At 44.4% G+C, this 25,644-nt stretch overlaps 1 protein-coding gene across 3 annotated transcripts in view; it reads left to right on the top strand.

The window, feature by feature from the left end:
- CSMD2 (CUB and Sushi multiple domains 2) overlaps positions 1-25,644 on the top strand; it is a 1,275,366-nt gene that overhangs the window by 820,021 nt on the left and 429,701 nt on the right. For all 3 annotated transcript variants that reach the window (XM_089673879.1, XM_089673878.1, XM_089673880.1), the window contains exon 7: positions 20,170-20,247. In XM_089673879.1, the coding sequence (XP_089530005.1) occupies positions 20,170-20,247 (78 nt within the window). The remainder of the gene's footprint in view (positions 1-20,169; positions 20,248-25,644) is intronic.

The raw sequence follows: 25,644 nt of genomic DNA, 5'->3' as shown, positions 1-25,644 counted from the left end.
GTATATAGGGGCCCATGGCAGATTAGGGGCCTGGCAGCAGCTATGTGAGGCCCGTAATCTGCCTGCACCCTATGTCAAAAAATTTAACACACCAGCAGTGTGAAGAGACCTGAAAGTGGCACATGGCAGCAGAGTGTGGCGATGGAGACAGCAGCAATGGGAGGCCTTACAGGGACCCATGAGAGACTCTAGACTTGGCAGCAGCATGAGGAGGCGGTATATAGGGGCCCATGGCAGATTAGGGGCCTGGCAGCAGCTATGTGAGGCCCGTAATCTGCCTGCACCCTATGTCAAAAAATTTAACACACCAGCAGTGTGTGAGGAGACCTGAAAGTGGCACATGGCAGAGTGTGGCGATGGAGACAGCAGCAATGGGAGGCCGTACAGGGACCCATGAGAGACTCTGGCACTGGCAGCAGCATGAGGAGGCGGTATATAGGGGCCTATGGCAGATTAGGGGCCTGGCAGCAGCTATGGGAGGCCCGTAATCTGCCAGCACCCTATGTCAAAAAACTGAACACACCAGCAGTGTGAGGAGACCTGAAAGTGGCACATGGCAGAGTGTGGCGATGGAGACAGCAGCAATGGGAGGCCGTACAGGGACCCATGACAGACTCTGGACCTGGCAGCAGCATGAGGAGGCGGTATATAGGGGCCTATGGCAGATTAGGGGCCCGTAATCTGCCAGCACCCTATGTCAAAAAACTGAACACACCAGTAGTGTGTGAGGAGACCTGAAAGTGGCACATGGCAGAGTGTGGCGATGGAGACAGCAGCAATGGGAGGCCGTACAGGGACCCATGAGAGACTCTGGACCTGGCAGCAGCATGAGGAGGCGGTATATAGGGGCCTATGGCAGATTAGGGGCCTGGCAGCAGCTATGGGAGGCCCGTAATCTGCCAGCACCCTATGTCAAAAAACTGAACACACCAGCAGTGTGTGAGGAGACCTGAAAGTGGCACATGGCAGAGTGTGGCGATGGAGACAGCAGCAATGGGAGGCCGTACAGGGACCCATGAGAGACTCTGGCACTGGCAGCAGCATGAGGAGGCGGTATATAGGGGCCTATGGCAGATTAGGGGCCTGGCAGCAGCTATGGGAGGCCCGTAATCTGCCAGCACCCTATGTCAAAAAATTCAACACACCAGCAGTGTGAGGAGACCTGAAAGTGGCACATGGCAGAGTGTGGCGATGGAGACAGCAGCAATGGGAGGCCGTACAGGGACCCATGACAGACTCTGGACCTGGCAGCAGCATGAGGAGGCGGTATATAGGGGCCTATGGCAGATTAGGGGCCCGTAATCTGCCAGCACCCTATGTCAAAAAACTGAACACACCAGTAGTGTGTGAGGAGACCTGAAAGTGGCACATGGCAGAGTGTGGCGATGGAGACAGCAGCAATGGGAGGCCGTACAGGGACCCATGAGAGACTCTGGACCTGGCAGCAGCATGAGGAGGCGGTATATAGGGGCCTATGGCAGATTAGGGGCCTGGCAGCAGCTATGGGAGGCCCGTAATCTGCCAGCACCCTATGTCAAAAAACTGAACACACCAGCAGTGTGTGAGGAGACCTGAAAGTGGCACATGGCAGAGTGTGGCGATGGAGACAGCAGCAATGGGAGGCCGTACAGGGACCCATGAGAGACTCTGGACCTGGCAGCAGCATGAGGAGGCGGTATATAGGGGCCTATGGCAGATTAGGGGCCTGGCAGCAGCTATAGGAGGCCCATAATCTGCCAGCACCCTATGTCAAAAAATTCAACACACCAGCAGTGTGAGGAGACCTGAAAGTGGCACATGGCATGAGACACTGTGGACCTGGCAGCAGCATGAGGAGGCGGTATATAGGGGCCCATGGCAGATTAGGGGCCTGGCAGCAGCTATGGGAGGCCCGTAATCTGCCAGCACCCTATGTCAAAAAACTGAACACACCAGCAGTGTGTGAGGAGACCTGAAAGTGGCACATGGCAGAGTGTGGCGATGGAGACAGCAGCAATGGGAGGCCGTACAGGGACCCATGAGAGACTCTGGACCTGGCAGCAGCATGAGGAGGCGGTATATAGGGGCCTATGGCAGATTAGGGGCCTGGCAGCAGCTATGGGAGGCCCGTAATCTGCCAGCACCCTATGTCAAAAAACTGAACACACCAGCAGTGTGTGAGGAGACCTGAAAGTGGCACATGGCAGAGTGTGGCGATGGAGACAGCAGCAATGGGAGGCCGTACAGGGACCCATGAGAGACTCTGGACCTGGCAGCAGCATGAGGAGGCGGTATATAGGGGCCCATGGCAGATTAGGGGCCTGGCAGCAGCTATGGGAGGCCCGTAATCTGCCAGCACCCTATGTCAAAAAACTGAACACACCAGCAGTGTGAAGAGACCTGAAAGTGGCACATGGCAGAGTGTGGCGATGGAGACAGCAGCAATGGGAGGCCGTACAGGGACCATGACAGACTCTGGACTTGGCAGCAGCATGAGGAGGCGGTATATAGGGGCCCATGGCAGATTAGGGGCCTGGCAGCAGCTATGTGAGGCCCGTAATCTGCCTGCACCCTATGTCAAAAAATTTAACACACCAGCAGTGTGAAGAGACCTGAAAGTGGCACATGGCAGCAGAGTGTGGCGATGGAGACAGCAGCAATGGGAGGCCGTACAGGGACCCATGAGAGACTCTGGACTTGGCAGCAGCATGAGGAGGCGGTATATAGGGGCCCATGGCAGATTAGGGGCCTGGCAGCAGCTATGTGAGGCCCGTAATCTGCCTGCACCCTATGTCAAAAAATTTAACACACCAGCAGTGTGAAGAGACCTGAAAGTGGCACATGGCAGCAGACTGTGGCGATGGAGACAGCAGCAATGGGAGGCCGTACAGGGACCATGACAGACTCTGGACTTGGCAGCAGCATGAGGAGGCGGTATATAGGGGCCCATGGCAGATTAGGGGCCTGGCAGCAGCTATGTGAGGCCCGTAATCTGCCTGCACCCTATGTCAAAAAATTTAACACACCAGCAGTGTGAAGAGACCTGAAAGTGGCACATGGCAGCAGAGTGTGGCGATGGAGACAGCAGCAATGGGAGGCCGTACAGGGACCATGACAGACTCTGGACTTGGCAGCAGCATGAGGAGGTGGTATATAGGGGCCCATGGCAGATTAGGGGCCTGGCAGCAGCTATGTGAGGCCCGTAATCTGCCTGCACCCTATGTCAAAAAATTAAACACACCAGCAGTGTGAAGAGACCTGAAAGTGGCACATGGCAGCAGAGTGTGGCGATGGAGACAGCAGCAATGGGAGGCCGTACAGGGACCATGACAGACTCTGGACTTGGCAGCAGCATGAGGAGGCGGTATATAGGGGCCCATGGCAGATTAGGGGCCTGGCAGCAGCTATGTGAGGCCCGTAATCTGCCTGCACCCTATGTCAAAAAATTTAACACACCAGCAGTGTGAAGAGACCTGAAAGTGGCACATGGCAGCAGAGTGTGGCGATGGAGACAGCAGCAATGGGAGGCCGTACAGGGACCCATGAGAGACTCTAGACTTGGCAGCAGCATGAGGAGGCGGTATATAGGGGCCCATGGCAGATTAGGGGCCTGGCAGCAGCTATGTGAGGCCCGTAATCTGCCTGCACCCTATGTCAAAAAATTTAACACACCAGCAGTGTGAAGAGACCTGAAAGTGGCACATGGCAGCAGAGTGTGGCGATGGAGACAGCAGCAATGGGAGGCCTTACAGGGACCCATGAGAGACTCTAGACTTGGCAGCAGCATGAGGAGGCGGTATATAGGGGCCCATGGCAGATTAGGGGCCTGGCAGCAGCTATGTGAGGCCCGTAATCTGCCTGCACCCTATGTCAAAAAATTTAACACACCAGCAGTGTGTGAGGAGACCTGAAAGTGGCACATGGCAGAGTGTGGCGATGGAGACAGCAGCAATGGGAGGCCGTACAGGGACCCATGAGAGACTCTGGCACTGGCAGCAGCATGAGGAGGCGGTATATAGGGGCCTATGGCAGATTAGGGGCCTGGCAGCAGCTATGGGAGGCCCGTAATCTGCCAGCACCCTATGTCAAAAAACTGAACACACCAGCAGTGTGAGGAGACCTGAAAGTGGCACATGGCAGAGTGTGGCGATGGAGACAGCAGCAATGGGAGGCCGTACAGGGACCCATGACAGACTCTGGACCTGGCAGCAGCATGAGGAGGCGGTATATAGGGGCCTATGGCAGATTAGGGGCCCGTAATCTGCCAGCACCCTATGTCAAAAAACTGAACACACCAGTAGTGTGTGAGGAGACCTGAAAGTGGCACATGGCAGAGTGTGGCGATGGAGACAGCAGCAATGGGAGGCCGTACAGGGACCCATGAGAGACTCTGGACCTGGCAGCAGCATGAGGAGGCGGTATATAGGGGCCTATGGCAGATTAGGGGCCTGGCAGCAGCTATGGGAGGCCCGTAATCTGCCAGCACCCTATGTCAAAAAACTGAACACACCAGCAGTGTGTGAGGAGACCTGAAAGTGGCACATGGCAGAGTGTGGCGATGGAGACAGCAGCAATGGGAGGCCGTACAGGGACCCATGAGAGACTCTGGCACTGGCAGCAGCATGAGGAGGCGGTATATAGGGGCCTATGGCAGATTAGGGGCCTGGCAGCAGCTATGGGAGGCCCGTAATCTGCCAGCACCCTATGTCAAAAAATTCAACACACCAGCAGTGTGAGGAGACCTGAAAGTGGCACATGGCAGAGTGTGGCGATGGAGACAGCAGCAATGGGAGGCCGTACAGGGACCCATGACAGACTCTGGACCTGGCAGCAGCATGAGGAGGCGGTATATAGGGGCCTATGGCAGATTAGGGGCCCGTAATCTGCCAGCACCCTATGTCAAAAAACTGAACACACCAGTAGTGTGTGAGGAGACCTGAAAGTGGCACATGGCAGAGTGTGGCGATGGAGACAGCAGCAATGGGAGGCCGTACAGGGACCCATGAGAGACTCTGGACCTGGCAGCAGCATGAGGAGGCGGTATATAGGGGCCTATGGCAGATTAGGGGCCTGGCAGCAGCTATGGGAGGCCCGTAATCTGCCAGCACCCTATGTCAAAAAACTGAACACACCAGCAGTGTGTGAGGAGACCTGAAAGTGGCACATGGCAGAGTGTGGCGATGGAGACAGCAGCAATGGGAGGCCGTACAGGGACCCATGAGAGACTCTGGACCTGGCAGCAGCATGAGGAGGCGGTATATAGGGGCCTATGGCAGATTAGGGGCCTGGCAGCAGCTATAGGAGGCCCATAATCTGCCAGCACCCTATGTCAAAAAATTCAACACACCAGCAGTGTGAGGAGACCTGAAAGTGGCACATGGCATGAGACACTGTGGACCTGGCAGCAGCATGAGGAGGCGGTATATAGGGGCCCATGGCAGATTAGGGGCCTGGCAGCAGCTATGGGAGGCCCGTAATCTGCCAGCACCCTATGTCAAAAAACTGAACACACCAGCAGTGTGTGAGGAGACCTGAAAGTGGCACATGGCAGAGTGTGGCGATGGAGACAGCAGCAATGGGAGGTCTCCCATTGTCCCAACATGGCCCAAATAGTCCCAACATGGGCCCCCTGGCCACGCTTGACTTTCTGGCCACATAGTCGACATACGGCTACGTTTACTTCCTCGGGCGGCTTGACGAAATATTGCCACACCGCCGAGTAGGAAACTTTGCCCCCGATACTCCTCACTGGCTGACTGCTGCTTCCTCCGTGCACACCGGCACCACTACTGGCCGTGGTGGTAGGCTGCAGTGGAGCTGGTGCTCTACTCCGTGGCCGTTTGGCTCCACTGACACTGCTTCCACTGACACTGCTGCGACCCTGCTGCTGTCTCCTGGGCAACCCACCGACTGTTTCGCTCACTGCCAAGCTGCCACCCTCTTCTCCTGATGATGCGGAAGAAATTGCCTGATGACGACGAGGCTGCCAAGTGCGATCAACCTCCTCATCATCAAGTAGGGTCTCCGCCTCACTACTAGCCCCCTCGGCTGCGTCTGGGTCAGGAGACAGACCTGTCTCCAGACCGGCTACCGGGCCACTCTCCTCGCCACTACTTCTTCGCCTAGCTGCTGAAAAGGCGGATGTCTCCCCCCGTTCCTGACCGCCCTCTGTTAGCTCTTCCTCACTGTACAGTGGGGCTGAGCCCACAGCATGCGATACTTCGCTTGGTGAGGGAACACCAAAGGACAGGGGCAGGTAGAGGACACGTGATTTCAGTGGGCTAGGTCCCGGGCCATGCCAACTAACGTTTGTGTCTGACGTACCCACCGACCGTTGGCTGTAGGTGTCAGAGGTGACCTGGAAAGAGGAAGACGACCGAGCCAACCAATCGATAACGGCAGGGTTGTCGGTGGAGACACGACCGCTGGATGACACCGGGAGCACTGGCCTCTGGCTGCGAATAGTGCTGCCTCGACCCCTTCCTCTGCTGCCACGTCTGCTCGCTCCTAAAACATTGCCTCCTCTGCCACTCCTCTGCATGTTGTCTGACATACTATTTAATTCAACGATTATGTGTCCCTGAGTAACAATTCTGTGTCCCTGAGTAACAATTCTGTGTCTGTGCGAGTAACAATTCTGTGGCCCTAAGTAACAGTTCTGTGGCCCTCAGTAACAATTCTGTGTCTGTCCCTGAGTAACAATTCTGTGGCCCTAACTAAAGTTTCTGTGGCCCTAAGTAACAATTCTCTGGCACTCAGTAACAATTCTGTCTGTCCCTGAGTAACAATTCTGTGGCCCTAATAACGTTTCTGTGGCCCTAAGTAACAATTATCTGGCACTCAGTAACAATTCTGTCTGTCCCTGAGTAACAATTCTCTGGCACTCAGTAACAATTCTGTCTGTCCCTGAGTAACAATTCTCTGGCACTCAGTAACAATTCTGTCTGTCCCTGAGTATGAATTCTGTGGCCCTGAGTAACAATTCTGTGTCTGCGCGAGTAACAATTCTGTGTCTGTGCAAGTAACAATTTTGTGTCTGTGCGAGTAACAATTCTCTGGCACTCAGTAACAATTCTGTCTGTCCCTGAGTAACAATTCTCTGGCACTCAGTAACAATTCTGTCTGTCCCTGAGTAACAATTCTCTGGCACTCAGTAACAATTCTGTCTGTCCCTGAGTAACAATTCTCTGGCACTCAGTAACAATTCTGTCTGTCCCTGAGTAACAATTCTCTGGCGCTCAGTAACAATTCTGTCTGTCCCTGAGTATGAATTCTGTGGCCCTGAGTAACAATTCTGTGTCTGTGCGAGTAACAATTCTGTTTCTGTGCAAGTAACAATTTTGTGTCTGTGCGAGTAACAATTCTCTGGCACTCAGTAACAATTCTGTCTGTCCCTGAGTAACAATTCTCTGGCACTCAGTAACAATTCTGTCTGTCCCTGAGTAACAATTCTCTGGCACTCAGTAACAATTCTGTCTGTCCCTGAGTAACAATTCTCTGGCACTCAGTAACAATTCTGTCTGTCCCTGAGTATGAATTCTGTGGCCCTGAGTAACAATTCTGTGTCTGCGCGAGTAACAATTCTGTGTCTGTGCAAGTAACAATTTTGTGTCTGTGCGAGTAACAATTCTCTGGCACTCAGTAACAATTCTGTCTGTCCCTGAGTAACAATTCTCTGGCACTCAGTAACAATTCTGTCTGTCCCTGAGTAACAATTCTCTGGCACTCAGTAACAATTCTGTCTGTCCCTGAGTAACAATTCTCTGGCACTCAGTAACAATTCTGTCTGTCCCTGAGTAACAATTCTCTGGCGCTCAGTAACAATTCTGTCTGTCCCTGAGTATGAATTCTGTGGCCCTGAGTAACAATTCTGTGTCTGTGCGAGTAACAATTCTGTGTCTGTGCAAGTAACAATTTTGTGTCTGTGCGAGTAACAATTCTCTGGCACTCAGTAACAATTCTGTCTGTCCCTGAGTAACAATTCTCTGGCACTCAGTAACAATTCTGTCTGTCCCTGAGTAACAATTCTCTGGCACTCAGTAACAATTCTGTCTGTCCCTGAGTAACAATTCTCTGGCACTCAGTAACAATTCTGTCTGTCCCTGAGTATGAATTCTGTGGCCCTGAGTAACAATTCTGTGTCTGCGCGAGTAACAATTCTGTGTCTGTGCAAGTAACAATTTTGTGTCTGTGCGAGTAACAATTCTCTGGCACTCAGTAACAATTCTGTCTGTCCCTGAGTAACAATTCTCTGGCACTCAGTAACAATTCTGTCTGTCCCTGAGTAACAATTCTCTGGCACTCAGTAACAATTCTGTCTGTCCCTGAGTATGAATTCTGTGGCCCTGAGTAACAATTCTGTGTCTGCGCGAGTAACAATTCTGTGTCTGTGCAAGTAACAATTTTGTGTCTGTGCGAGTAACAATTCTCTGGCACTCAGTAACAATTCTGTCTGTCCCTGAGTAACAATTCTCTGGCACTCAGTAACAATTCTGTCTGTCCCTGAGTAACAATTCTCTGGCACTCAGTAACAATTCTGTCTGTCCCTGAGTAACAATTCTCTGGCACTCAGTAACAATTCTGTCTGTCCCTGAGTAACAATTCTCTGGCACTCAGTAACAATTCTGTCTGTCCCTGAGTAACAATTCTCTGGCACTCAGTAACAATTCTGTCTGTCCCTGAGTAACAATTCTCTGGCACTCAGTAACAATTCTGTCTATCCCTGAGTATGAATTCTGTGGCCCTGAGTAACAATTCTGTGTCTGTGCGAGTAACAATTCTGTGTCTGTGCAAGTAACAATTTTGTGTCTGTGCGAGTAACAATTCTCTGGCACTCAGTAACAATTCTGTCTGTCCCTGAGTAACAATTCTCTGGCACTCAGTAACAATTCTGTCTGTCCCTGAGTAACAATTCTCTGGCACTCAGTAACAATTCTGTCTGTCCCTGAGTATGAATTCTGTGGCCCTGAGTAACAATTCTGTGTCTGTGCGAGTAACAATTCTGTGTCTGTGCAAGTAACAATTTTGTGTCTGTGCGAGTAACAATTCTCTGGCACTCAGTAACAATTCTGTCTGTCCCTGAGTAACAATTCTCTGGCACTCAGTAACAATTCTGTCTGTCCCTGAGTAACAATTCTCTGGCACTCAGTAACAATTCTGTCTGTCCCTGAGTATGAATTCTGTGGCCCTGAGTAACAATTCTGTGTCTGTGCGAGTAACAATTCTGTGTCTGTGCAAGTAACAATTTTGTGTCTGTGCGAGTAACAATTCTCTGGCACTCAGTAACAATTCTGTCTGTCCCTGAGTAACAATTCTCTGGCACTCAGTAACAATTCTGTCTGTCCCTGAGTAACAATTCTCTGGCACTCAGTAACAATTCTGTCTGTCCCTGAGTATGAATTCTGTGGCCCTGAGTAACAATTCTGTGTCTGTGCGAGTAACAATTCTGTGTCTGTGCAAGTAACAATTTTGTGTCTGTGCGAGTAACAATTCTCTGGCACTCAGTAACAATTCTGTCTGTCCCTGAGTAACAATTCTCTGGCACTCAGTAACAATTCTGTCTGTCCCTGAGTAACAATTCTCTGGCACTCAGTAACAATTCTGTCTGTCCCTGAGTAACAATTCTCTGGCACTCAGTAACAATTCTGTCTGTCCCTGAGTAACAATTCTCTGGCGCTCAGTAACAATTCTGTCTGTCCCTGAGTATGAATTCTGTGGCCCTGAGTAACAATTCTGTGTCTGTGCGAGTAACAATTCTGTGTCTGTGCAAGTAACAATTTTGTGTCTGTGCGAGTAACAATTCTCTGGCACTCAGTAACAATTCTGTCTGTCCCTGAGTAACAATTCTCTGGCACTCAGTAACAATTCTGTCTGTCCCTGAGTAACAATTCTCTGGCACTCAGTAACAATTCTGTCTGTCCCTGAGTATGAATTCTGTGGCCCTGAGTAACAATTCTGTGTCTGCGCGAGTAACAATTCTGTGTCTGTGCAAGTAACAATTTTGTGTCTGTGCGAGTAACAATTCTCTGGCACTCAGTAACAATTCTGTCTGTCCCTGAGTAACAATTCTCTGGCACTCAGTAACAATTCTGTCTGTCCCTGAGTAACAATTCTCTGGCACTCAGTAACAATTCTGTCTGTCCCTGAGTAACAATTCTCTGGCACTCAGTAACAATTCTGTCTGTCCCTGAGTAACAATTCTCTGGCACTCAGTAACAATTCTGTCTGTCCCTGAGTAACAATTCTCTGGCACTCAGTAACAATTCTGTCTGTCCCTGAGTAACAATTCTCTGGCACTCAGTAACAATTCTGTCTGTCCCTGAGTAACAATTCTCTGGCACTCAGTAACAATTCTGTCTGTCCCTGAGTAACAATTCTGTCTGTCCCTGAGAATGAATTCTGTGGCCCTGAGTAAGAATTCTCTGGCACTCAGTAACAATTCTGTCTGTCCCTGAGTAACAATTCTCTGGCACTCAGTAACAATTCTGTCTGTCCCTGAGTAAAAATTCTGTGGCCCTAATAACGTTTCTGTGGCCCTAAGTAACAATTCTCTGGCACTGAGTAACAATTCTGTCTGTCCCTGAGTATGAATTCTGTGGCCCTAACTAGCGTTTCTTTGTCCCTAAATAACGATTCTGTGGCCCTCATTAACAAGTCTGTGTCCCTGAGTAATGGTTCTCTGTCCCTAAGTAACTTCTCTCTGTCCCCAATTCTCGTTTCTGTGGCCCTAACTCTGTCCCTGTCCCTAGTACAGAGCGGTCTGCCTCTGTTCAATGACTGCAGGCAAATGAAGATTTCCAAAATGGCCGCTATATATACCTCGACCATTACACAGTGCTGGCTGGCTGGCTGCTGATTGGCTGATGCGATCACATGTCGTTGAGGAATGCATTATGGGGCAGCGCGCCTTGTCTGCGCGCCTTCCCCGACATCCCCGCTCCGTCGCCGCACATGTCAGCCGCCATTTTCGGAAAAATTTCGATTCGCGCGTCCGAATTAGGCTGTTTTTCGGATTCGGCACGAATCGAAATTTTTCCGATATTCGACTCGAATTCCACTTCGGATACTTCGATTCGCTCATCTCTATTTCCCTTCAATAACATACAGTGGAGAAGCCCAGTACTTTTATCCTTTGTTAGGACAGACTATTTTCAGGTCTAATTTACAGTCAATAATGAGATCTGTCAGCACAGTACAGACATGGTTAATTAATATTTTATAACAAAAACTAAGAAATATTTTTTTTTTCAAAATTTTCAGTGGTTTTTGGTTTGTTTAAGAAAAAATAAAAAACCCAGAGGTGATTAAATACCACCAAAATGAAGCTCTATCTGTCACAAAAAGTGTGACAGCGCTGAGAGCTGGAAATTGGCCTGGGCAGGAAGGGGGTATAAGTGCCCTGTAGGCTAGTGGTTAAAATAAAAAAGTAGGTTATACCCTAATTTGGCTACAAAGGTGAAAATATTTTAATCTAACCCTAAAAATCATCACTTTATCTAACCCTAACACTGAAAGTGGTTTTAAAGGCTCAAGGTTTTTTTTACCTTCATGCATTGTATGCATGAAGGTAAAAAAAACTTTCTGTGCGCAGCAGCCCCCCCCCCCTCCCAACACTTACCTGAGCCCATCCTGATCCAGGGATATCCACGAAAGCTTCAGCTTTCCAGGGATTCTCATTCCAGATTGCCTGCGGAAATCACAGACAGTGAGCCAATCAGGAGAGGGAGGGGGTGGGGCCAAGCCGCGGCTCTTTCTGTGAATGGACACGCAGAGTCACACTCAGGAGCGTGCCTGCTTGGGTGCCCCCATAGTAAGCCGCTTGCTATGGGGGCCCTTGACAGGATAGAAAGGGGCCAGGAGTGCTGGCAGGGGACCCAAGCAGAGGAGGATCAGCACAGCCCTGTGCAAAATCACTTTGCACGTAAGTATGACATGTTTGGTATTTAAAAAAAACAAAAAAACAAAACAAAAAACAAGACTTTAGTATCACTTTAACTTTTAACCTCATTGTATTACTTAAAGCAGAACTTTCAGCAGATACACACCATTTTATTGATGTTGTGTACTCCTATAAAAGCAATTTAACCACTTGTCCTCCAGAGGATTTACCCCCCTCCCCCTTTCCTGACCAGGCCATTTTTTGCATTACGGCACTGTATTACTTTAACTGACAATTGCGTGGTCATGCAACGCTGCACCCAAATTAAGTGTATGTCCTTTTTTTCTCTACGAAGAGAGCTTTCTTTTGGTGGTATTCGATCACCTGTGCGTTTTTTTTGTGCTATAAAAAAAAAACCTGACAATTTTGAGAAAAAAAACAATATTTTTTGACTTGGTTACTTGGTTTACGTGAAAGTTATAGCATTTATAAATGGCAGTATAGATACTGGAATTTGTTTTTACTAGTAATGGCAGAAATCAGTGACTTTTAGCAGGACTGCGGCAGGCATTCTGACACTGGGGGGAACTGCCTTGGTGTCGCTGACATCCTCAATGACACCAATACAGTGATCAGTGCTAATAAAAAGCACTGACACTGTACAAATGGCACTGGTCAGGAAGGGGTTAACATCTAGCAACTGGGGTGATCAAAGGGTTAACTGTGTGCTGTGTGTGTTTTACTGTGTTGTCTGTGTGTGTGTTTCACTGTAAGCACACTGCTTTGCATGGCTGCTATGCAGAGTCCTGCAAAGCAGTGTGCAGGAACTGACAGGGGAGAGAACTGTATTGTTTACATACAGTTATCTCCCCCTGTTGGTATTACTCAGTGATCACCAGGTGCCAGCGAGTAATCACTGGCCAGGGCCCAGTGATTGACAGCTGAGGCCGCGAATAGTGGCACGGGTTGGGCACGCCCTACTCATAAATGTGAAATCACGTATATATGTACACATGATTTTGTGAACCCATGCCGCCAGGGGTGGACTGACAACTCATGGGGCCCCCGGGCCATAGAGGATCATGGGGCCCCTGTGTCCTTGCCCAAACTCAGAAAGCCTATGAAAAAGGTACCGGGGCATCTCATGAGGCCCCCTACTGACCCCGGGCCCTCGGGCAGTGCCCGAATTTCCAAATGGTCAGTCCGCCCCTGCATGCTGCCATCTAGCAGTATTCCTGCTATAGGGCAAAGGTAAAGCGGTTAAGAGGTGTTTTACTTATGATTAGCAAAAGCATTATTATTATTATTATTATTATAATGCAGGATTTCTATAGCGCCAACAGTTTACGCAGTGCTTTACAATATAAAGGGCACAGTACAATTACAATACAGTTCAATACAGAAGGAATAGGAGGGCCCTGCACGTGGGACTTACAATCTAAAGAATCTCTTTTGATATCAGCCACCTGTTATCCTTTGCAAAGCAGCAGATATGATGACAGGGAACATGCTTACAGAGAAAAAAAATGAGCAGAGCTGAGGATTGATCAACATGTTGCTGCTCCTTGTTGTTCAATCTGAAGCCTGCAGGATTGGAGGTGACAGCAATGTATAAACTCTTAACAGTGGTGACACCTTTCTGGCTGTGCTGTCTAGCCAAGGTGCATGAGTGAAAATTGGCTAAACAAAATTATAAATCCTATGGCAGATACAAATTCCACATACTGTATGCATATGCAGTATGCATACAGTATGGTAACCCTCTAAATTAGCTAACTGAACCGCAACAGAACTATAACTGCCTTTCCTGTGCTGAAATCAATAGTGCTAAGATCTCATCAATGAAAGCCAGCAGTTCTAACAAATTGTGACTAGTTTCCTTCTACCTCCTTTTATCAATGTCCTTCAAAGCCCCTATGGGCTCGCCTGCACATGTGCAACATCCTCAGGTCATCTATATTGACATGTAAGTATAAGCATTGAAACACTAGGGGAAAGTACTTTTTTCCATTTGCTAAAGCAAAGCAAAAGTGGTGCAAATCAACTCTGTTAAGCTTATGGCACACTTAGAGCAGCGAAACAAGATATGTCGCTTAAACAGATCCATTGCCAAGCCACTGTGAATAGTGGGAAAATGGACATGTACACACGTTTCTTATCTTTAGAGTGGGAGCGACAGAAACAAATACTATGTATTAGGTCTCGGAGCAAAGTGGTTCATTAAGCTTCATAATACAGGTTATAGTTCCCCACGAAGCATAAAGACAGGGTGAAACCAGCACAACTAAAATATATGTAAATACCTCTTCTGCTTAGGCAGACTCAACAGATTAATGTTCAACTAGATCCAATGCATGTAATCCCATAATAAAACCCAAATCCTATTTGTTGCCACCTGCTTGAAATGCATCCTAATTAATAATGCCCATGGGCCATCAGATTTTGGAATGGTTGATGATATGACTTGCATGAGATTAACAAAGGTATCTTCTGGAAGCAGAGCCTAATGTCATGGCATGTTTGGAGTGAGGTTTAGATAAAGGATGCTGACTGGGATTGCTGTACGTCTATACAAGCAAATTCTTCCTGTTTAAAGACCTCTAAAACACCCAAGGTTCAGAAAATTCTCACCTATTATGCGTGTGTATTTAGGGAATAGGTGAACATAATGTGATATTACTTATTTGTTTTGGTCTTACTTTTGTTTAATTAGATAAAAAGCTGGCCCTATAAATTATAGATGAAGGATTTCATTTATGTGAATTAGTAGGGTATTTTAGCTACATGATATTTTTTTTCTTCCTTATTGCCGCTGGTAGAACAATCTGCACAGAAACACTTAGAATATCCCCAGTGTGTCCTTTACATCAGTAATGATTCAGATTTTAATATATTTTTCAGCCCTTGTTATGCTTTCAAGGTATTAAATCCTCCTGCAGGGAGTCTCCCAGCACTGTGCATTTGTGCAACCCGCAGCAATCTCATTACAAAATCTTATTGGTTGATCAACAGGGTGGATGCTTTATTGGTTTGTGCTCTTTTTTTTTCATTTGGCCACTTTTGGGAAACCGGTTGGCTAAACACAATGAGAGTCCTTGTAGGTTCCTCTAGTGTGTATGGAAGACTAACAGAGGGACAGAGTGCTACAAAGGATACAATTCTAGCCACTTCAGCTATTCACTGCTTTGTGAATGTGTAATAGCAGAGAATTTGCTGCCAAAGTGATTGCAGCGTTTTGTTGGCAGCTGCTGAAAAAATGGATTAGAAGGCAATGCTTTTAATAAGAAAATATGCTAGTATAGTCACTGAGACTCACTATGTGCAAGGGTCAGCACAAAACCTACGACCGGTTGATTTTCTTATAAAGCAGTGTTAAATGAATTAGTTCCACTATTCCTGTCATGATAATAGTAAATTATTATGAATACATACTGGGAGATGGAACTTAATTAAATGGGATCATTATAGTCCTCATTTAAGTGAAAATAAAGGTACAAATGCAATATCCCATTTATTGGAAACTTTTTACTGCAGAGAACAGCTGGTTTAATTGCTATGGGTAACTGTATACCTTTGTACTGTCATAGCGAAAGCATGTATATATGCCATGGGTTACCTCAGTAGGTCATTAAAATTGAAAAAACTGAAGCCTCCAGAGTACACTGTTCAATGATACACAGTATGATTGAAACTATGGTTGGTTACACAGACAATTAGAATTAGAATAGTGAATGCTGCTCTACATAATAGTTAGGAGGTATGGTGTTCACCCCCACAGGGGGTGCTGTAGATTACCCCAGTTCTCCCTAGCTAGTACAGTGGTTGCCAATTACAAGCACAGTTCATTGCACACTGACAATACAGTTTGAATCTAGGTGATGCCTTTGCTTTTGGATTTATTGTTGAATAACTTGAAGCAGGAGAGGGGTTCAGGATACTCCAAAAGGATCAATAGGAGTGTAAACTCCTAGCACAAATCCTTATAGCTGCAAACTGCAGTCCCACAGTAGGTCTTACAATGTTGCAGGAACTGACTGCCACCCAGCTTCTACAGGATATTCCTCAGTAAGGGATATAAAAGATCCTTCTCCAGGCCAGGACTTCAGAACAGTACCCTTGAGCAATCTTCTCCTGGCCTTCAAACTACAGTTTCTCAGCACACTCCAGCTGCTTCCAGGGGGTAGCAGACCCAGGAAAATAGGAACCAGGCCTCCCATGCATTTATCACACCCCCAGCTACCTTCTGGACTCCCTTTTCCAGGGATTGGCTGAGGCATGATAAATATTCATAACGTAATATTTGACTCCTCCTGCTCTATATTCTGGAAACCTTTCCCAGAAGCAGGTAGGAGAAATAAAATACCTAGTTTAGGATGCCCTCACCAAACAAAAACAATAAATTGCCACTCCACTGACTACAGTGAGTCCAAAAACTAAATTTATCCTGCAAATCTAACTAAAGGAGGACACTATATAGGCAGGATACAAACATGTTCAAATCAAAAACCACCTCCAAATTTTCTAATATAAAATTTAACTCCCCACAACACAATCAACACCCTCCCCTGAAGATGTATAAAATAATATAATATGAAAGTGCTATTAAGAAAAATCACATACTACAACAACAGTGAAGTCCAATCCCTAATCAGTCCATCAAATATGAACCATAACCTTCCTGTGTCAACACAGTGAAAAATAAAGTCCAAAAGTGAAATATGATAAAAAACATGAATAGTCATGCCATACAGACATAATGGAAATCAAGGCTAAAATACAACTAATATATCTAAAGGGAAATTCCTCTTCACATTGTGACCTATAAACAAACCAGTGATGGTAATCCCCTCCACTCTCCACTCCTCCACTCTGTATGCCTAGTCACCTCTCCAGCATCATCGTGTACAATGCAGGACCAGTAATCCCAGGTGCATCAGACAGAGGAGGAAAGTGACAGCTGTTCAGGGGCGAGAAATAAGGTAACTATTTGTACTTATCCCTTTCCAAAATTCCTACTTTCACCTAGCACACAAGTCCTAAATTCCCTTGTTCCATCAAAGAGGATTAAAAATAACTGCAAATTAATAAAAAATAAAAAATGGTAGGTTTCATTTGTGGCACCCTCCTAGTTAGCATGCTAGTACGATTAGGTAAATTAATTATTTTGGTTCCTCTGTAGCTAGTAGAGCAGGATTTGATTGTTTTTGGCTGTTCTGAGTCCAGCTGGCTGCAGGCTCAATTGTCCCCCCTTGTTTCTAGTAGGTTCTAGAATATAGTGGGTTGGGAGAGGTATACCCTGGAATGAATATTCATACAACCTCAGTCAATCCCTGGTCAGGGGGATGACCAGCAGGGGCTGATGTGTGTATAAATAGTCAGTGGCCTGGAACAGCAGGGTCTTTGTCCTAGTAGAGAGAGACCCAGCCTGGAGGGGCTGTCTGCCCTTCTAGGCTACTTAGCTGAGGACTGGAGAAGGATCATTGAGGTCCCAGTTCAGGGAGAGCTGGAGGGGCCTATTGCTGAAGTAGTGGAAAACGTCAGGAGAAAGTTTGCTTGTGATTTGGCCTGAAAGCTCACAGTGCCATGTCTGGCTGGTACTGGAAGGAGGCATCCATGTATACAGAGACATAGTGAGTAGATGCTTGAGAGAGAGATCCTAGAGAGATCTCCGCTGTCTGACTTTAGAAAGACTGATCCAGAGTTGCTGGCTTAGGGCTGCTTCCAAAGAGGGAGTCCCCTAAGCTGAATGTTCACTAACTTCTATTACAAGAGATTCATCCTGAAGAGTTTAGTTACTACCATATAATGTCCACTGATTGCACTGCATTTGAAATATCCCAAGGCTAACCCTACACACTATCCAGGTTCTTGAAGCAATAAATCCTAAAAATAGACTTTCTGCCTGGTTATTGCATAGAGAAGGTGAGAAGCTGTTGTGTGCCTGGCTGCTGTACACTCAACATATAAAAAGAACCTGGGACAAATGGCAAGACCCATGAGGGGTCTGTGTGCTACACGTGGAAGATATACAGTATTACTGTTAGTTTGAAGGTTGAACTGCAACTAATGAACGTCTATAACTACTGCCCACTTAATTAAGTTGTCTACAGATCAGCTTTAAATGGGTGACCTGACCCTTTAATACACTGCAGAGTGTAAACAATAATAGCATACTACAATGGCGGATGTCGACTATTTTCATTTACAGAATATGATCCCTTCATGGATGTCAATTAAATTCAGTTGTAGTATCTGTTTTCTTTCCATAAAAGGCTTATATTTTGAAATCTGAATCTACATGCATACAGTAGATTACATTAAGTCCCATCACAGCTAGTATTCATCATAATTATTATTAAAAAAAAAACTGCTGCTCTTATACCATTTTTACAGAACAATAGCAATATAGTCATTTACAAGTTTCTGGACATGTGACCCCATACCTATATTTAAATCAACGGCCTATAAATGTAGTCTATATATTGATGTGTTTTGCTGTCATTTTTTAATTGATCATTATTTTCAATTAGCATCTAAAATATATTGAGAAAGGTTAATACAACAAATGCATACAGGTTGCTTTGTATGTATTATTATTTATTGTAGTTGTACATTAGAGGTTGTAGATCTCTTTTGTGCTCTTCTCTCACTTCATAATGAGCTTCACAGGGACAATTTATTTCACATTTGAGGTTTCAGAATTATGGACTATGACTGTCAGAAATGTGGAATGAAAATAATTTTTAAATGCCAAATCTGCACATATAAATGTGTTCTGTCCTGTGTTTTTATGCATGAAACCTAATATATGGCGCGTGGGATCCTATTAGATGTGGGGATCTAGATCTGTATAAAAAGACATGCCCAATCAATCTATTTGCTTCTGGACACAAAACAAATATTTGTCTTTTCATCCAACCATGTTAATATAGCATGTGATTTTTACCAACTGGATATTCTATGCATTTATGTTTTTAAAAAGTATGTTTTTAATTTATGTTTGCATTTATGTTTACAATATAATAGGTTTAAAGAAAGTTAAAGTGGTTGTAAACCCTTTCATATACTTTCAGTGAAATGGCACAAGTGGTACACAGAGATAAAAAAAACCTCTCCAACATATGTTGTACCAGTTTATCTGCAGTCTTTTCATCTCTACAGCTGTTCAAAGTCCAGAATGTTTACAGCTTGTCTGAGAATTCAGAAAGCAGGTAGCAGGGAGCTGAAATTATGCTTTTCAGAACTCAGTGAGGAGAGTTGATGGGAGGAAAGGGACACACCCCTCTTCGCACAGCACAGGGCAGCAGAGCTGAGGCTGTCAATCGCAGGTTGTGCGCTCGAGCTCCCTTTCCTGTCATCTTTTTACATCTTGGTATCAGGAAAACTTGTCAGATGTTACTTATGCAGTGCCACGGTCTGAAGTCAGGCTTGGAGGCCAGTAGCGTCAGCAGTAGAGAGGCTCCCATCGACCAGCTGGGTAAGTATAGAAGTCGGTCAACCTGAAAGATGACACAGGCTCACCCGAGGTGAAGAGTCTAACTGCTAACAGGTGTTCACCAGAGCCCCTGATGGTGGAGATGGGTTTTTCTGCATGTTATTACCAGGTTGCAGTCCTCAGGATAGCTCCACCAGGAGGAGAGCAAGCTGGGGTCCAATAGCAAATATAGCAGGTAGGGATAGCAGGAGTATAGTCAGTAAGCAAGCCAAAGGTTGGTAACAAGTGGTTGCAGGTTGGGATCAAGCAAAAGCATAGTCAAGGAACAAGCCAAAGGTAAGTAACAAGTGGTAATGAAGATACGGACTGCAGCAGGTGTGACAAGAGCAAGATATTGGCTGGAGAGAGCGCAATAATCTGGCAAACAGGAAGTGCAGAGGCATGGCTTAAATAGGAAATTCATGGGAGGATCAAAGGGTTAAAGGTTCAAGAGAAGCAAGGTTCACTGTAGTATCCTTCAAGGACTTGTCCAGGGAGCTGTCCAGCATCCCAGGTGGCTCAGTAAGAACAGACAGTGCTGGACCCAGCAAAGGTTGCAGGTTTTAACCTTTCCTGACATGCAAATAGCAGAGGAAAGAGGCAGCAGACAGAATTGACACTTGGTGCTCTGGATTGGCCCAAGTACACATGCTTTGTTCATATTTCATGTCAAAAGTTTACAACCACTTTAAGAAAAGTTAGACAGCTTATTTACTTTTAGATATTTACTTTTAGATAGCTGTACACTGAGTTTTGGGTTTGTTGAGTCTACAGAACAAGTAATTGTGCATTTGAGTTAGATATACACCTAACAGTTACATTTTCAAAATCCTTCCAGTGAAAAAGCAAATGGAGATGAAATCTAGAGGAGTCAAACTTCTCCCCAACAAAGACAGCAACCAGAAGACTTCAGTGTGTAAGTGTTTAAAACCAATTACTACACCTTCATGCATTGCCATTATCCAACCATACATCCTACATACTCAACAGTGGTTTGATGGCTCTCCTTTCACTGCTCATAAGCACCTAACTGAGGGTGGGTGGGGGATGCTTTAACACTTCTTGTTTTCCCAGAACTAAAACAAATAGGACTATGCATATCACGTAACACAGCATGCAAGAACAGAGAAGAACACAGATGTTAAATAGAAATATTTTAAGTAAAGGTTACAGTACCAGCATTACCAAAAGCCACAAAGAGTAATATCCACATGTTGTCCCGTATTTGTGGATATATTCATTATGGAACTGGAGCTCAGTATGTGAGGTCCAAATGATACCAGACATTTTCAAGAACTCCCAGCATGGAGCATCATGTCATTCACTAGAAGTAGAGGAGTACTCTCCTGAATTCATTTATTTCTACTGCAGCTGTAAACACTGGTTTACGGTTTATTCGGTTCTTTGTAAATGTTAATGATTTTAAAGATTCTGCTTCTTTTTTTTTTTTTGCATACAACGCTGCAAAAAAAGTTTATATACAGTTGTATTCAGAAAGGCAATAAAAAGAGCAACAAATGATGTGCAGCTGCCTAAAGCTGTCAATAAGCTTTTAGATTACTATAATTTGATCAATGAAATCCAGTTGGTTGCTCTAGGTTTCTGTACTTTGCATATCATAACTGCTCTTCTCATTGTTTATTGAATACGTCTGATGGATATGTAGATAAGTAAACACTTGTTATGTTTTTAGCTCCATAACCAGCTTGTGAAAATTAGTTTTAAGCAACATACTTATATTGTAGCTGCAGATGCATGGTTTTTTTTTATTTCCCGTTATATCTTGTTTACACAAGCTTTTTGGTTGTTCTGGCGCACCTGCTCACTTGGAGCTAATCATTTCTGTCCTGGGCAGCAGAAAGGATATTGTTGGCTGGAATAAAATCAGCAATATCCCTGTGTAAAGGACACTGCACATTATTCACATGTCTTATCTGGGAAAGGTCAACAGCAAATCCCTCAGATTTTCCATTTGCTCCAGTCGTTGCTGAGATGCTGAGTGAGGACAGCTTAAAAGTTTGCAGTTTGGAAACTGAAGAGCAAGAAGACACACGAGGTTAAAGAGGCACGGCACAAATGGAGTGAATCTTGTCACATTAGAAAATATTTCAATGTGAGAACTAATTAGCCTCCTCTTTAATAGATGGAATGCAAGGCAATGTAAGTATAGAAAAATGAGGGCGTTATCTAGAGCAATGGCCATTTAGATGTATAACTCACATGAAAGGAGTGACAGAAGTGCTATATTTACTACAGGCATTGTAAACTTTTTTCATTTTTTTCTAAGGGAAGACTTGCAATGCATTGCGGTGCACATCATTCTGAATGACACCACAATGCACTAAGACAATACAGGTGGTATAGCATGCTACAATGCACCATGCTACACTATATCAAGTTTTGTGGCACGTCCAAGTTTTGCGACTATTTGGATGTGGGCAGACCATTATTTTTATACAGGGTTTATATAGCGCCAACAGTTTGCGCAGCACTTTACAAAATGAAGGTAGACATTACAGTTACCATACAATTTGGTACAAGAAAGTGGAAACAGAGGGCCCTGCCTTATTACAATGTACATGCATTAAAGCACCACACAAATGTAAATGGCTCTTTAATGTGTCTATCCCTGGCCCAAATTATTCAAAAAATAATTTCAAATAACAGTGATAATGCTTAAACCGCAGTAACCCATAGCAACGTTTCTAACTGTTGAGTAAAAATAGTTTTGATTAATCGCTATGGGTTACTGCATTGTACTTTTTAAATGAAAGACTAGGCCACATGTGTATACAGATAAGTATATTGTGTCTCCTGTTTCCTAGAAAGCTCTCTCCAATAATTATAGTGCAGCCTTGGTGAAACGTATATGGGAGTGCATAAGCCTGGATAATGTCTGGAAGCCACAGGTTTAACAATGCTTTCACTGTAGGGAAAAGATTTAAGGCTTTTTTCTTGCATAAAAGAGGCCACATCCGTTGCATGATTTCTCCTACCAGATACAAATAATTGCCCAGTGCATTGCTATCCTCACAGGCACCACTTGTTCCTAATGAATGGTTTGGGAGCCGACTAGTTAAGGGTTAACCCTTTGAATGATGGATGGAAGAGAGATGCCAGAGAGGCTCACCCCCGTGAATACGCGCCACTGTATCCTGGACTAGTTGCCTTGGCAACACAGCAGCACCTGACGGATGTTTTCAGCTTCTCTCTTCCCTCTTCGTTCAATCTTTCAGATGCTCAAAGCTGCCCCTTTTCCTTCATCTATGTAGCTTTAGTGATTGATAACAAATAAATTAATGTAGTAATTAAGCCTAGGCTGTTTGGCTGCCCTGTATTATTCAGATGTAGGTTCTCCTAGAATTTTTGGTTTGTGTTACTTTTCTGTTTTAAACGTTTTTTTCGTTTTAATGTTTCAGCACAGTAGAATGCCACAATCTGTAAGAAACTGAATCCTCAACACCTTTTTTAACACATTATAATGCACAGACTGAAATATTAAAACTCTTGGTTTTATTTTCTTGATTTATTTTCTAGTTTTTTCTACCTGGGGACTAAAAGTGCTTAGGAAGTGAGGCAGCCATCTTGGAATCACTCAGTTGAGCAAATTAACCCACCAGCATGTATTTGGTGCGTGGGAGGAAGTACCTGAAAGAAACCCACACAAGCACAGAGGGAACATGCAAACTCCATGCAGGTAGTGTCCTGGTCGATAGCTGAACCAAGGACCCTAGTGCTGCAAGGCTGAAGTGCTAATCACTATGGTTACTAATGAGAAACCAATTGCCAAAATTTATTATATAGCAATCACATGAGAACAAGCAATCTCCATTGTGTACAACATTTACCAATATTGGGCAAAGAGGAACAGGGTGCACTAGCTCATAGGAACCAGTTTCTGCTTTTGACAGATTAGAAACAATTTAGTGAAAAAAAGTTTTTTTTATTTCTTTCATGTTTTTTTACACCTTATACATTAGTGTTTTTGTTATTAATTACAAATCTTTGTGCACTTGGTCAAAATATTGGGCAGGGTATTTAAAAAAAATTCAATTTTCTTTTTTATAATGTGTCCTTATGTTTTTCTTGGCCCATTTTATGTGGCCCTTACATACAGGCACTGCATAATCTTAGCTAGTGAACATTAATCTGAAAGTCATAGAAACAGCATTTCAAAAGATTCAGCTAACTTTTTAAGGAAACCTGTGCTGAGTGAAATATAAGGACTGCCATCGTTAACCTCTTCTTCTGAAAGTGCTATTTACCTGAGTGTCTTTCTGATCAGTACTTTGAGACACTGACCTAGAACATATGCATGGATCAGGAGGTCTGACTTTGCAATGACATAATATACTGCATACTTGTTCCAGATCAGTGACTTAGAATGTATTGAAGCTATTAAACCAGCACAACAGCAAAGCAACTAACAATTTCAAAATAAGGTCAGCTTCATATTTATCTCCGTTTTTTTATAAAGAACCCTTCAGCTCCAATCTAGAATTTTTTTATTCTAGATGTTCATGAAAGTGCAGGGTTAATGTAAATGTGAACCTGTCAACCATTGTAAACATGTAAATCTAAATTTCTACCCAAGACAAAACATCATAAGATGCTTGCTGTTGCCTACGCTAGCCTGAGAACCTCTTCTGTACACTTCTCTAAATCTATTTTTACCTTTTTTTGCCCTGCATTTCCTGAATTCAATGAGACCTAGGTATTTTCTGTAGACTCAGAGGAACATTGTCTGGACACCAAATGCAAAAACATTTGTGCTAGCTGCTTTTAAGTAGGAACCTTTTAAGTGTTAACAATGATTGACAGAGTCTCTTAATAAATAAAAAAAAACTGGTTTCATTGGCCTTTAGCAAATTTTCACTGGTTTTGAAGTTTGCCAAATACTAATGAAGTCCACAGAAAGCTTGTTTAGTATCTATATTCAATACTTACAAGGCTGAATGACAGTTTAAGGGGTTAAAAAAATCTGCTCAAAGCTTGTGAAATGCTTTCTCAATTCTCACTGAAGATGATGCTGTTTAGACTTACATTTATAGGCAATGATTAAGTCAGTCAAACTTATAGCTATGCTTCATGGCCTTTGGTTACTTATAAGATGCTTATATTCAATTTTCAATCATATTTCTGACACAGTTTTCAAAAATACCAGAATTGCATTGAATTTTATTAGCACTATTTTGGTGAGCAAATTTAAATCTGTAAACCTTAAGAATTTTTTGCCAAAGGTTATCAATTTAACTCCAGTTGATGGAACCTAGTTTTTTTTCAAACTTCTACTTAAATTAGGAGTAAACTAGAGAAAAAACACATTTCAAGGGACTTTTTTTTTCATGTATTAAACAACACGTTGTAAATATTGTAATATTTTATGATTTACTAGCCATTAAGCATAGTTTTCATTAATAATAATCTAATCCCTATCTTGTAGCCCTCCTCATAAGTTTGTTAACCTAAAATTGAAAAACAAAACAATACTTACCTTGGATGTTGATTTCCAGCCTGTTCAACAAGGTAAGGTTGATGTCACTTAAGCCTCGTTCACACAATGAGAATATCGGACGAATGATCGTCCTTTTTTTTTTTCATGCTAGTCTCATTTTGAAAATGAAGAGGTTACTAAAGTTACGAAAATTATCATATTACAGAATACAACTTCAAACATGATCTAATGTATTGTATTGTAATGTTCTATATTCTTTTGTTTCTGAGCATGCACGGTCATGGTCACTCAATTTTTTTTCAGCCGAGCGAGAATAAACTATGAGAAAAATTTTTGTGCTTGTCCCTTTGGATAATTTTGCATAAACTGTCGGGCAAGCTGTGTACTAATGATCAGATTATGAGGCGATCACTCTGAAAGAGGTATTTTTCGTCCAGTTTACTCATGTGTTTACTAGGCTTTAGTGTACTTGCGGGATCCTAAGAATGCTGAGAATTCCAAATTTCATTAGAATGTGCATTCTCACAGGATATAAAATCCTTAGCTTTCCTATGATCCCACAGGAAGGCAGAGCAATGTTACTGTGGCCTAAGCTTCCAGAGCAGAAACTATGGCTCAAGGTACAACCTGCAAATACCATTCATTTTTTTCTCCTTGTGTTTTTTATTCTTCTTAGTCATAGGTTAGCATTTTACATGGAATGAGGAGTGGGGGCTACTATAGTATATAGATGTTAAGTAATATTCCCTAAAGCGACTCTGTTGTGAAGCAAACACTTTGTGATAAGGCTCTGACAGATGCAGCAAAATGCAGCTTCACCTTCCACATATTAGCTCTAGTTCAGTGACTTACTGAACA

This window comes from Staurois parvus, unplaced genomic scaffold, assembly GCF_062004578.1.
Source record: "Staurois parvus isolate SC_StPar_1 unplaced genomic scaffold, SC_StPar_1.0 ptg000145l, whole genome shotgun sequence".
NCBI classification, from domain to species: Eukaryota; Metazoa; Chordata; class Amphibia; order Anura; family Ranidae; genus Staurois; species Staurois parvus.
The sequence above is the reverse complement of the archived record's forward strand: the minus strand, read 5'-3'. Positions and strand labels throughout refer to the sequence as shown.